This window comes from Otolemur garnettii, unplaced genomic scaffold (assembly GCF_000181295.1).
Source record: "Otolemur garnettii isolate 467f Iridium unplaced genomic scaffold, OtoGar3 scaffold00161, whole genome shotgun sequence".
NCBI lineage: Eukaryota > Metazoa > Chordata > Mammalia > Primates > Galagidae > Otolemur > Otolemur garnettii.
Genome location: NW_003852556.1, coordinates 518,933 through 533,271, shown reverse-complemented (window position 1 = coordinate 533,271; position 14,339 = coordinate 518,933). Strand labels below are relative to the sequence as shown.

Sequence of the window (14,339 nt, the reverse complement as noted above, 5' to 3'; positions counted from 1 at the left end):
CACAGCAACCTCCAACTCCTGGGTTCAAGCAGTCTCCTGCCTCAGCCTCCCAAGCAGCTGGGACCACAAGCGCCCGCCACAACACCTGGCTATTTTTTTGGTTGCAGCCATCATTGTTGTTTGGCCGGCCCGGGCTGGATTCGAACCCACCACCTTAGGTGTATGTGGCTGGTGCCCTAGCCACTTGAGCCATAGGCCCTGAGCCATGTCACTAGTTTTTTAAAGGAATCTTTTAATGGTTGGATTACTTGGTGAAATATTTGGTTTTTCTAGAGGTTTAGCTTAACACTAAATACTTTGAAGCTTTTTAATGTCCACAAAAGTTATCTTTCTTTCCCTTCTCTCTTAACCTCGTTCTCCAATCTTATACTAATTAGATATAAATGATATATATGATATCCAGTAAGACCTCCATAATTGACCACCTCACTACACTGACCACCTCAAGTTGACCTAATTTTCTTAGACTGGACATGCCCTACATATAGGTATCAGTAGGCCTAGTTCCTTATATTGACAACCTTCCTATGCTAAGTACTCTGTTATAGTCACTTGGGTGGTCAACTTACAGAGGTTGTATTGTACTTAATTTTTTTGCAACCATAAATTATATTTATAGGATTATAAGTGCTCTATCTTTAAGAAATATTCTTTAGAGTTTAAATTAGGTTTTTTAAAGTTAAGTCTATCACAGATTAGATTAAGGCAAATTTTTTCTACAGAGTATTTTTTCTTTTCATTGATCTCTTTTGCCTACTCAAATAACTGTGTTGTGCTGAACTTGTGGTATCATGAAGAATCTCAAATTTTAAGTTATTTATTACAAATAATCCTCATTTTCTTTTTTTCATGGGAAGCTAAATAACTCTGTTCCACATTGGTCTTGTCCTGGTCATACCTGCACCACTTTCCCTGGGAATTTCCCACCCCATAACCCCAGGCTGGCTGTAGTGGTGCTTGGTCACCGTATGCCCAGGCCTCCTGGTTCAGGTGCTTGGGTGTGCACACACTCTCGGGACCCATTCTGCACTGGGTTATCTTGTCCTGCCCTCTGTGACACAGTCTGGCACAGTCAGTAGAAGGACCTTTCCTTTTTCACTGAGGCCTTAGCATCTGCCGGAGGGCAGCTGCTTAATAAATACTTGTGGGATGCAAAATCAGATTCCTTTTCTGCAGTCTAGTCTGGTTAATGCTGCAGCAGTGGGTCTGACAGACCTGAGGAAGTGAGGAGGGAGGGCTCTTTTGCTACTGGGTGGAGTGGAGAATCTCAGACTCAGTCCTAGAAGGGGCCTTTCTAAGGGCTGCCTCAGCCTTCCCTGTAAGCCTGCCTTGGAGTGTCCTGAGGACTCATTGGGCTTCAGCAGATGGGCTATAAGGAAGGAAGGAGTCTTCAACTTTGGTGGCTTTGCTTTGAAAGAGCCTGATCTTAGATATATTGCTCTGCCATTGAGCTTTTTATGCAGTAAATGACAGGTGATATTGCTGAATTACTAAAAATTTTCTATAGAATAAGATCAACGTGATTTTTATGTAAAATGGTATTGAACTAACGGTATCAGAAGTTCTTTGGCTGGGCGTGGTGGCTCATGACAGTAATACTAAGCACTCTGGGAGGCCTAGGTGGATGGATTGCCTGAGCTCAGGTAGGAGACAAGCCTGAGCAAGAGCAAGACCCTGTTTCTAAAAATAGCTGGATGTTGTGGCAGGCGCCTGTAGTCCCAGCTGCTTGGGAGGCTGAGGCAAGAGAGTTGCATAAGCCCAAGAGTTGGAGGTTGCTGTGAGCTGTGTGATGCCACAGCACTCTACTGAGGGTGACATACTGAGACACTGTCTCAAAAAACAAAAGAAAAGAAAAAGATAATTTGTACTTTAAGAATCTATAAATAATTTCAATTTCATGTTCACACTTATGTTTCAGTGGAAATTTTCAGTGTAATGATAAGTAAATCCTCAAAGATTTCTCATGAAAAGTAATGGCTTCCTTGAGAATATTGTAGAGTTTTCTGGACCGTGGATGAGGAAAGAACCAGTAATGGGGGTAGAAAGGTGTGATCCATACCAAAAGTGCCATGCAAGTTGTTCTTCTGAAGTATAAAATATGTTGAAGAATCACCTTTTGGGGAAAATGGGAAGTATAAACAAAGTATCTCAAATTTCTTTCTTGGTTCTGGGAAGTACTAAAAGTGCAGATCCAAAGTAGCCATTGAATTCTTTCTCTGCCTTGGAACAAGAGTTTAGCAATCCAGTGAGTCATTGAAATAACAATGTTGCCAGGTGTGACTGAGTGGTTGGCTAATTGCTTATTTTCCGGGTGAAACTCTTAAGGTTTGTATTGAAACTAAGATAAAATTGAGTACTTGGATCAGTGTATTTTCCTTTATCCCGCCCTGGAAGTGGGCTGTTTCCCAAAAGTGAATTCTCCCTGTGCCTTGGCTTATGTCTTCTGGAACCAAGGTCTCTAAGAATGTATTAAAATGAAACTCTCCTTTATAATGCAAATACAGTCTTTTTGGGGTGACTTTTGCTTGTTATTTCTGGACCTCAGTGACACGCACTAGGATCTTCAGGATCTACTGAAGTGCTTATAATTTAGCCCTCAGTAATCTGACATATAGGCTTTTTGAGTTCTCATGTTTGTTTCTTGTAAAACTTACTATTTTTTTTCTGTTGGCTATTATTTTTTGCATGGTCAGAATACTGTCTCCAGAAATGGCATACTTATTTTTGCTGTATCTAATCTGCTTTGCCTGGGAAACTAGATTAAATTTATTAGAACTGGGGTTAGTGGTGAAATTAAAGTATTGATAATAGTTTAGTAACTACATCCCCAGGTTGGGAAACACTCATATATTTGACAGTTGAGTAGGAATTCTTTTTTTGTTGTTTTTGAGACAGTCTTACTCTGTCTCCTAAGCTAGAATGCCGTGATGTCATCACAACCTCAGCCTCCTGGATTCAAGTGATCCTCCTGCCTCAGCCTCTCAAGTAGCTGGGACTACAGGTGCCCACCACTGCACCTAGCTAGATTTTTCCAATTTTAGTAGAGATGGTGTCTCAGGCTGGTCTTGAACTCCTGAGCTCAGGGGATCCAGCCACCTCAGTGTCCCAGAGTGCTGGGATTACAGGCCTCAGCTTTCCTTAGGGTTATTAGTTCTTCCTCCCTTAGTCTCTGTTTTTCAACCTTTAACTCACACTTTCTTGACAACCTTTGCTGCCAGCGACCAGTAGATTCCCTAGTCCTCAAACAATGATCCTGCAATTGCTCTCAGCCTGTCACCATCTAAGCACTCTGGCTAGGGCCCTGAAACCTCTCTCATTCATCCCAAAATAATCCTCAGAAAGCAGATTCTTGTCTATGCCATACTTGTCAGGACAAGTTAACATATATTGGTTTAGGTATTTCTTTTTTCTTTTCTTTTCTTTTCTTTTTTTTTGAGACAGAATCTCAAGCTGTCACCCTGGGTAGAGTGCATTACAGCTCACAGCAACCTCCAACTTGTGGGCTCAAGTGATTCTCTTGCCTCAGCCTACTAAGTAGCTGGGACTACAGGTGCCTGCCACAACGCCTGGCTATTGTTTTGTTGCAGTTGTCATTGTTGTTTTGGCTGGCCCAGGCTGGGTTTGAACCCACCAGCCTTTGTGTATGTGGCCAGTGCCCTACCCACTGAGCTACAGGCACCAGCCTGGTTAGGTATTTCTAAAGAAAGGAAGAAGAGAATGAATTTGGATTATAAGAGGAAATGCTTGAAATTTAATAATTATCCAGAGATCCAGGTATTTTTTTTTTTTAAATGACAATCTCAAGCAGTTACTCTGGGTAGAGTGCTGTGGTGTCACAGCTCATGGCAACCTCAAACTCTTGGGCTAAAGTGATTCTCTTGCTTCAGCCTCCCAGGTAGCTGGAACTACAGGCATCTGTCACAATGCTTGGGTATTTTTTTTGTTGTTGCTGTTGCAGTTGTCATTGTTTTAGCTGGCCTGGGCCGGGTTCAAACCTGCCAGCCTCAGTGTTTGTGGCTGGTGCCCTACCGACTGAGTTATGAGCACCAACAGTTATGGTTATATTGTCATTTTTTTTTTTAATCTTTGACATCTTAACTAGCATTTATATAACTGAACTGACTTTGGAAGTTTGGCAAAATTCCAAAGTACTTTAGAAAGTAAGCAAAGTGGCAGAGCAAGCTAATAGTACCTTGGAAGATTCCATTCCTAGCATGAGCCTGGTTTTGCCAGGCAGCCCACTGACCTGTGGTGGGAAAGTTGATGGTATTTTCTGGCCTTTGATACATGGAATCTCTTAAAAGATTGATTTAGAGTTGCTATTTATGAGGCTAAGTTTTTCTTTAAGTTACCCTTGAACTTTTAAATTCAGATGTAACTAACCTTTAATCTCTATTCTTTACCAAGCATAATGAAAAGTACATAGATTTTAAGCACATGATTTTAATCTAGGTTCAGATGTTGATGTTAATCTAGGAAAAGTAACATTTTCTTCAGGACAGTGTTCTGGACTTAATTATTTAATACTTTGATCTTAATATTAATTATTGTTATACTGTAACAATAAATCTCTTTCAGCTACAATTGTTTATCTAAAATGCAAGGTCAACTCTGGAACCTTGAGTTGCCCTGGGTTGCAGGACTCTAGATGCCCTGCACTGCTCTCTGCACTTGAGTCATGAGGATTCTCAGAGGCAGCTTCTGCTGGATGCTGCTTCCATTACTTCAGTGGGCAACGCAGGCCGCAGACCATGTGGAGGTGGCGAAGCATGTGATCAAGCTGCACCGGGGTAGGGGCGCAGCCCTGGCACAAAGGAAGCAGTGGGCGCTGGACAGCTGTCGGAGGCTCTCTGGGCTCCTTCGCCAAAAGAACGTGGTTCTGAACAAACTGCAGAGTGCTATCAAAGTGGTGGAGAAGGACACCAGCCTGTCAAACGAAGAGAAGCTATTTCAGGTGCACACCTTTGAGATTTTCCAGAAGGAACTGAATGAAAGTGAGAATTCAGTTTTCCAGGCGATCTATGGGCTGCAGAGAGCCTTGCAAGGAGATTACAAAGATGTCGTGAACATGAAAGAGAGCAGCCGACAGCGTCTGGAGGCTCTGAGAGAGGCAGCCATAAAGGTCAGTCCCCAACCATAACACTTGAGTGGGGCACACTGGGAGGGGGCCGTGTACCCTGAGTGCTCAGCTGAGCGGGGCTTGCAGGGGCAGGGGGACCTGAATACTACTGATCTCTCATCTGGTGTCGTCTGATCATAGGAAATCGCATCTGGAAAGTCTGAGGTGGGGAGACTCTTTTCCTTTTGGATAATAGTGCAGGTGTCTTCTAGAAAGAGCCAGTCTCTAATGCTTTCCTCTCTTGAGGAAATTCTTAGGTAATTCAAAGTTATTCAAGTTGTACCTATAAACTGAAATGGAAGTAAATATATTAGTAACTTCAATTGACATTTTGCCAAGTTTCTGACAAGAATTCCATTTCATGTGAAATTTCTTTAATATGACTATACTGAAAACAAAATTAAAATTAATTAAAAAAAATGCAAAACCAGGCACAGTGGCTCACACCTCCTAGCACTCTGGGAGGCCAAGACCAGCCTGAGCAAGAGCAAAACCCTGTCTCTAAAAACTGCCTAGGGGTTGTGGCAGGTGTAGGTAGGTAGGTAGTTCCAGGTACTCAGAAGACTGAGGCAAAAGGATCTCTTGAGCCTAAGAATTTGAGGTTGCTGTGAGCTATTACACCATGGCATTCTACCGAGGCTGACAAAGTAAGACTCTCTCTCAAAAAAAGAAAAACAAAAAAATGCATACACTTGAATTCTTTGACCAAATATACTTTGATAAAGATGAGAAGGATTTTAAACTGTATCAGATATGATATAATTTATGTCACTTAACTTTACAGTCATCATTTCTTGAGAACCTGTTATATGCTAGGCACCTTGCCAAGCCTGGTAAATATGTAAAATACCATGTCATCTTTATAGAAAAGTCTATGGTGTTATTACACAGCTTTGAAAGCAGAGAAAAATATATACCAATTAATCTTTCTCTGCCTAAATATAGTATTTTTTTGATAGAAATGTGATCGTCAGACAAGTGTTTGATCATGGTTTTCAGTAATCCCAATTCACTTGTCTCACTTGTGCCATATGTGTGTGGACCCCTGTCCTGCACTTGTGCAGTAGAAACGCCTGCACCTGTGTGTCTGGGGCATCATACGTTGAGTGGCTGCTCCAGGATCTGAGTTGGCCATACTGTCTTGGGCAGTGTCCAAGACAAGTGCTGCTCTGTCCCATCCTTGCCCCACCCCTTTGCATATGAATATACCTTTAAGGTGAAGTTATTGGTAAAATAGGATGTGTAAATACATTTACTAAATTTTATTATCACACCACTCATTGATTTCCCAATTAAATAATGCTGTCAGAATCTATATGTCTTTTTGAAGCGGTTGCCCCTTATAATTGGACTTTGTGTGTGTTCTGCTTGGAAATTTGGACGGTAACACAGCGCTCAGGTATCAAATCTCTCTGCAGTATAGCTGCACCTGCCTGCGTGTCAGGCCTGGTGCGGTGATGTAATCAGTGCTGAGAGCATGACTGTCTCATGATGACTCAACCTGCATATGCCACACTCATAGTTGTTGTTCCCATACACAGAGTGTTCCCTGGACAGGTGGGCTAAGCTCAGTTATGTCTGAATTACTAGGACACTTTCCCTCGCTTACCAGTCAGGAATCTTACATACGTGAATGTGGCCTTTGAGAAATGAGATGACTTAATTCTAGTCAGGTCAGGTTCCTGAATGGATGTAAGAAAGTCATATCCTGGTTTGTTTTTATTATACTAACTTCATTTTTACAAATGAATAGGAAGAAACAGAATATGTGGAACTTCTGGCAGCAGAAAAGCATCAAGTTGAAGCCCTTAAACACATACAGCATCAGAACAGAAGTCTGTCCATACTTGATGGGATTCTGGAAGATGTGAGGAGGGCAGCAGATCGTTTAGAGGAGGAGATAGAAGAGCATGCCTTTGATGACAATAAATCGGTGAGTAGCATTCCAGAAGTTTCGTTGTTTTTTTTTTTTTTTTTGAGACAGGAGTCTTACTGTGTCACCCTGGGTAGAGTGCCATAGTGTCACAGCTCACAGCAACCTCAAACTCTTGGGCTTAAGCAGTTCTCTTGCCTCAGCCTCCTAAGTAGCTGGGACTACAGGCACCTGCCACGTTGTCTGCCTATTTTTTTGTTGCAGTTGTTGTTGTGTAGCAGGCCTGGACTGAGTTTGAACCCACCAGCCTTGGTGCACGTGGTCAGTGCCGTAACCACTGTGCTATGGGTGCTGAGCCCCAGAAATTTCTTTCTTACCCACTGAGCTACTTTCTGCCTAGAAGATGTGTTTTTGAAATTGTTCTCATATATGTTTTTAGTGTTGATTGAAAATGAAGACAAGCCAAATCACTTGTTTGTCATAGAGAAAATAATTTGACTGGGTCTTGTAGAACTGAGCTAGACACTGTGTTTCCTCTTTGTATTTTTAACAGCCCACTCAGCTGCCCCTGCTTCCCAGCTCTGCCACGCAGGTGTATTGGGACTCTGGTCTCCAGAGGTCTTGATGTTGGGCTTGAATTCAGGGAAAATGATCCTTGTGTCTGAGGCAGGAATTCATGCTGCTCAGTTGTTATAGTATGTTCAATTCTAAGGAAAACTGGGGCCAGGCGTGGTGGCTCCTGCCAGTAATCCTAGCACTCTGGGAGGCCGAGGAGGGTGGATTGCCTGAGCTCATGAGTTCAAGACTAGCCTGAGCAAGAGCTAGACCTTGTCTCTAAAAATAGCCAGGTGTTGTGGTGGGCATCTATAGTCCTAGCTACTTGGGAGGGTGAGTCAAGAGAATCACTTGAACCCATGAGTTTGAGGTTGCTGGAGCTATGATGCCACGGGACTCTACCGAGGGTGACAAAATAAGATTCTGTCTCAAAAAAAAAAAAAAAGATTCAATGGAAAATTAAATGTGGGTCTTGGTATGGACTCACAAAATGATTAGGTGGTAAAAAGAAATCAGGATAAGATTAGAGAAAAGGAGAGAATAAAATATAGTGAAAGAAATGGAGTATTTTTTAAAAGTTACTAATTAGAATTAGAGGAATATTTAGAAGTATTTTGGCTTGGCGCCTGTGGCTCAAGTGGCTAAGGCGCCAGCCATGTACACCCAAGGTGGCGGGTTTGAATCCAGCCCGGGCCCACCAAACAACAATGACGGCTGCAACCAAAAAATAGCCGGGCGTTGTGGCGGGCGCCTGTGGTTCCAGCTACTTGGGAGACTGAGGCAGGAGACTCGCTTGAGCCCAGGAGTTGGAGGTTCCTGTAAGCTGAGATGCCACGGCACTCTACCCAGGGGGACAGCTTGAGGCTCCTGTCTCAAAAAAAAAAAAAAAATGTAGAAGTATTTTAAGGGCTATGAATCTTTGGAAGACTTTGCTCTATATCAGGTAAAGCAGATGTTTGGAAGCTGCAGACCTTTTCAACCTTTCTACCCTTAAATTACTTCATTAATTGAAAAAAGTCCTCATTTATGCTAATGAACACTGGCCTTTCATCACATTTGAAGAATGCTAAGAGTATTTCTGTCCTTATGTGTAGCACTTACCCTCTGACAGTTGAGTTTGCAGCATTTAGTTAGTTCAAGTTGCTCCTGGTCCTTCCTCCAGGTGAAAGGGGTCAACGTGGAAGCTGTGCTGAGGGTGGAAGAAGAAGAGGCAGGCGCCAAGCACAACATAACAAGGGGAGAGGTGGAGGGTGGCCTGGGCCTCAGCATGCTGATCGACTCCCAGAACAACCAGTACATCCTGACCAAGCCCAGAGATGCCACCATCCCACGTGCAGACCACCACTTCATAAAGGTAGACTGCTACTGTCGCCCAGCACCAGGGAGAACAGGGCTCATCTTCTGAAGGTTATATTGGGTGCATAGCATCCTCCTTGAGAGAATTCACTAGAATTCCCTACATTTTCTGTGGCTTGGGACATCCTCTCTTAAGGATGTTTTTGTTTTTCTTTCTAAAGGAATAAGGCATTTTAATATTTAAAATGAAAACTTGTTTTGAAGAATTTGGAAGACTTCTTGAAATTAGGAGTCTTCTTGATGGGATTACAGCTTTTGTCATTGCAAAACTGGTCTTGCTAAAATAAATAATCCTTAAAAGGCAGAGAAGTTTTGGCTATGGAGCCATATATAGCTGCACTTACCCTTGGGGGCGCAGAGTGTGGAACCTCCAGTGGTGCCTGACACCACACACCATGGAGTGTGATTCAGATTGGACCCTCCCTAGAAACTGGTTTAGTCTGAGGCTGTGGAATTAAATAATGGAAGTTGAGAGCATCAGGGCTCAAGATGAGCGCTCTGGGGTGATGGGCATGGGAGGGTCAGGGTGCAGGCCCGTCTGGGAAGCCTGCAGTGTCTAGCAAGACTCCCTGCTCCTGGTGTGTTTTGCAGGGGCAGAAACTAAGCCAGAGACTCCAGTCTTATATAGTACCAGCATAGGCTGAGAGGAAGAGAACCAGAAATGCTCAGGGCTTCTGCAGCGCTGAGCTTGTGCTGATGGCCTCAAGTCAGCAGGTGTATCGCGGTCCTATTGTGGCTAGATTGGGCTCTGGGGACTTCTGCAGGTTGATGATCTGGGTGCCTGTGCAGAGGTGGGTATTTCTACAGTGAAGTTAGTCTTTCTTCCTTTGAAATGAATAAGTAGTTTCTGGAGAAATGGTTTGAAACTGTTATAAATGTCCTGCTCCTCGTAAGTGGTCATCCAGCAGTTGTCCACTTGCATGATGGCTCCCTCCTCTGTAGTTGAGTGATAGCTCATTGATTTCATGTGATGGGAGAACGGTGGAAAGGGTACACAGAGCTGTGAATGTTTCCCAGGTTTCAGCAATTCCAGATGGAAAATAATTAGGTAAAAAACAATAAAGAATAACAATGGATTGAAAAATACAAAGCTAAAAAATACATAAGTGGGTATAATAACTATTTACATAGTATTACTTTGTATTAGGTACTGTTAGCAGTCTAGAGATGATAAAGTGTGGGGGGTGGGCAGGTTGTATGTAGACGCTAGACATTTGACATTGGGAGGTGGAGTGTTGGAGGGTTTTTTTTTATCTGGGGTGGGGGCTCTGGAAGGGTCCTCTGGAAGGGTCCTGTAATTAATGTCCTGAAGATACCAGTGATACTTGTAATCCTTAGGCCCTCAGGAGTGACCTTTATCTACTCCCCAAATTTGCTCCTAATGTTTTCACCAGGTCTGTGACACAGTAGTGTAAAAACACTCCGACTTAGTGTCCTCATCTGCCCTTTGTTCAAGGAACTGCCATCTTTGCCAGTCCGTCTTCTTGGTCACTGTGTTTTTTGCCTGTTCTTTCTGTGCTAGGACCTTGCTGCTATAGGGATGCTGTCTCTGCCGTGTGGCTGGCTGTGCACGGCAATTGGCTTGCCCACGATGTTTGGCTACATCATCTGTGGTGTACTTCTGGGACCCTCAGGACTAAATAGCATTAAGGTAAGAACAGAATTTAACTATATTAGTATCTGTTTACCAGAATATTAAAGAAACATTCATGAAGACTGAAAATTTTTGACTTTAATTAATGAAAGTAATAGTTTCTTACAAGTCATAAAAAAGAAGACGTCCTTTCTGGTTTAATAAGAAACCTTCTCTGAACCATAAGGAAGTCATTTTATTTGTTGATAGAGTGACTTAACTAGAGAAAATAACCCTTTTCATTTCTTTACATTATATTAGTTTCAAAGCTTCCATTTCTACTAATGTGATGGACTGGATTATTCACACATGGAAATCAACTTTAAATGCTACATTAAATGTATTTTCAAATACCGATCACACATGGAAATCAACTTTAAATGCTACATTAAATGTATTTTCAAATGTTTCCTAGTGTGCATGAAGGCTGGTTACAAGCCCTGTCCACAGAGGCCATTGGCAGCAAGACTGTGTGCTGAGCAGGTTGACCATGTCCTCACTGATGGCACTTCTAATGGGGTGTTGGGGGTGATTCCCAAGCTCATGAGCTTCCAGGGGTGTCATCTAAGTACAGGTCCACAGTGTGAGCAGAAGGGAAAGAGGATGCTAGGAGAGTGGGAATGAGATGAAGACTTCCTGCCCTCATGGACATCCCCATGGTGGGCCCAGCAGAGGGTCACATGCTGCACCCAAAGCCTCATTTCCTGGGCAGGACTGGACTGACCAGAAGAGCCTTCACAGGCTCCCCAGACTACAGACTACCAAATTGATTTTTTTTTTCCTGCTTTTTGTAGAGATGATGTCTTGCTTTTGCTCAGGCTAGTCTTGAACTCCTGAGCTCAAATGATCCTCCTGCCTTGGTCTCCTAGGGTGCTGGGATCACAGGTATAAGCCACCACTTCCAGCCACTTTCTTTTTTTAAAAGCAAGTAGGCTCATAAACAAAGAATTAAGGCTAACTGGGTAATATTTACAACTGGATACTGTATATACTGTAATTCTTAATCAGCTATCCTGTGGAAAAATGATGTAATTATAAGTTAGAAATCTAAGTCCAAGTTAGAAATCTAAGTCCGTACTGGGCAAAAGTGGGAAGTGGTTAATGAAAAAAGTATATAGATGGTTGCCAACTTAATGATGGTTCAGTTTAGGATGTTGACTTTATGACAGGCTCACTAGGATACATTGTAAGTTGAGAAGCATCTGTAATTGTATCGAAAAATTTGTCTTTTTCTAGTGGGGAGTTGATAGATTTTCACTGATTAAGATAAGAAGTAGAGATTTTGATATGTTCTTTTGAAGATATAAGTCACACATTATAATTGTAAAAGGGAAGCAAAGAAAAAAGTGGCAGTAAAGAAGCATAAGAGCCAGAAGACAGAAGAAATAAAAGCAAGTGGCTGTTGTGATAATGTCTGTAAATGGAATAAACTCCCCTGTTAGAAGACAAAGGTTTGCAGATGGTATCAGGAAAATAGTACTATAAACAATGGTTCAGTATGAATAAAGTGACTCAGAAAGGTTGAAAGTGAAAGGAGGAAAGATGAAATAACAGCAGGGTTGGTTCCTACTTACCATGCTGACAAACTCAGAAAGTCGCAGTGGGGCCTGGGCAGTGTGTAGAAACAGGAACACCCAGGCTGCTGAATATTTTATAAAACTAAATAACTCGTAGCTACCACAAAACTCTCAAATGTAAATAGAAAAATATGATAGCTATAAACAACATTCTCTACTATAATAACATCAAAAAATAAATAAGATGAAGAATCAAAACAAATAGAGAACATTACATATTAAAACCTGTGGGATGTGGTCATATGTGGGACTTAGGAGAAAATTTACATCTTTTACTTGCTCAAGCCCAGACAAAAATAAAACAGTATAAATTAATTAAGAACTGAACTCAAGTTTAGCGCCTTCCCATACCCCAGAAAAAGCTAAGGGAGGGACTAGTGAGGATGAACATGGTGACAAATTGAAAATAGGTGGATTTATGAGTTAATGCTTAGAAAGTGAAACGGAAATTAAATAAAATTAGAAAGTCAAAATTATTCAGGTATAGAAGAAACTCAAAGAATTGATTTCTTAAAAAAATACTGTGTTTTTTTTGGTGATATTTCCACTGAGTATATTAGTATGTGATTGTTAAGTATACTTAACATATTAAGCATATAAAATTATATGGTTTTAAATTTCCTTGTTTTTCAGTCTATTGTACAAGTGGAGACATTAGGAGAATTTGGGGTATTTTTTACTCTTTTTCTTGTTGGCTTAGAATTTTCTCCAGAGAAACTGAGAAAGGTAAGGACCCAATCCACCTGCTATTGATTCTGAGCAACTTACTATCATATGGTTTCAGCTTATGCGTTTTTAACATTTGTTGGTTACTTGGCAATCAATCAAATATTTTTATAATAGAATATGATGTTTGGCTCGGCGCCTATAGCTCAACCGGCTAAGGCGCCAGCCATGTACACCTAAGGTGGCGGGTTCGAATCCCCAGCCTGGACCCGCCAAAACAACAATGACGACTGCAACCAAAAAATAGCCGGGCGTTGTGGCGGGCGCCTGTGGTCCCAGCTACTTGGGAGGCGGAGGCAGGAGACTCGCTTGAGCCCAGGAGTTGGAGGTTGCTGTGAGCTATGATGCCATGGCACTCTACCCAGGGGGACAGCTTGAGGCTCTGTCTCAAAAAAAAAAAAAAAAAAAAAAGAATATGATGTTTTACTTTGATATTATTTTTGGAACATAAATTCAAAAAGATAAAAAAGGTTTGGTTTGATAAAGTTGAATTTCAGTGAATAATTGGAATTAGCTTACATGTGGCTAATATCAGAAAAGGTTTGAGAATGTTTGAACTTTAATATATGGGTCCTTCCAAGAATGTGCAAAACTGTTATAGGGTGAAATATAACAACTGAATAGTCAAGTCTTTACCCTAGAAAAACTTACTAAATTAGAAGTGAGTTAATTGGCAGTGCCCATAGCTCAGTGGGTAGGGCATCAGCCACATACAGCCAGGCTGGGGGTCTGAACCTGGCCTGGGCCAGTAAACAACAATGACAATTGCAACAACAACAACAACAAAAAAGACAAACAGGCATTGTGGCGGGTGCCTGTAGTCCCAATTACTTGGGAGGCTGAGGCAAGAAAATCACTTGAGCCCAATAGTTTGAGGTTGCTGTGAGCTGTGACACCACAGCACTCTACTAAGGGCGACATAGTGAGACTCTTGTCTCAAAAATAAAAAAAAGAAGTGAGTTAATTAAAAAAGGTACTTTGCTTTTTAATAGATATCTTACAAAAGATGAAAATGACTGATTAAAAGCAGGGACTGGGGGGGACACAGCGCACATGACTGGTTAACAAAAGCCCTGTGAGTTAGAATCAGGTACCATTTTGCCTTCAGTACTAACTGGAATACCAGTATCAGGTTAGCAGAAGTTCCTAGATGACCATGAAGATGATAAGAGTCCTGGACCAGGTTGGTGCCAGGCACAGCCAAGTACCCTTTCTGGACAGCTGTCCAGTGGTTTGATTTGACCCTCTGGGGAGCACTCAGAAATTAACCATGCCAGCACAACATTCAGACGCCTCCTAATTTCCAAATTACAAGATGAATTTGAAAACCGAACCAGAAATGTTGATGTCTATGATAAGCGTGAAAATCCCCTCCTTCCCGAGGAGGAGGAACAGAGAGCCATTGCTAAGATCAAGATGTTGGGGAACATCAAATTCATTGGAGAACTTGGCAAGCTTGATCTTATTCATGAATCTATCCTTCATAAGTGCATCAAAACA

At 41.9% G+C, this 14,339-nt stretch overlaps 1 protein-coding gene across 3 annotated transcripts in view; it reads left to right on the top strand.

Annotated features, from left to right (window-relative positions):
* Positions 1–14,339, top strand: part of TMCO3 (transmembrane and coiled-coil domains 3) — a 51,472-nt gene that overhangs the window by 815 nt on the left and 36,318 nt on the right. For 2 of the 3 annotated variants that reach the window (XM_023519202.1, XM_003799981.3), the window contains exons 2-6: positions 4,579–5,122; positions 6,873–7,052; positions 8,710–8,901; positions 10,426–10,554; positions 12,747–12,839. In XM_023519202.1, coding sequence (XP_023374970.1) covers positions 4,679–5,122; positions 6,873–7,052; positions 8,710–8,901; positions 10,426–10,554; positions 12,747–12,839 — 1,038 coding nt within the window. In that variant the 5' untranslated portion in view covers positions 4,579–4,678. The remainder of the gene's footprint in view (positions 1–4,578; positions 5,123–6,872; positions 7,053–8,709; positions 8,902–10,425; positions 10,555–12,746; positions 12,840–14,339) is intronic. The other variant, XM_023519201.1, reaches the window with a different exon arrangement.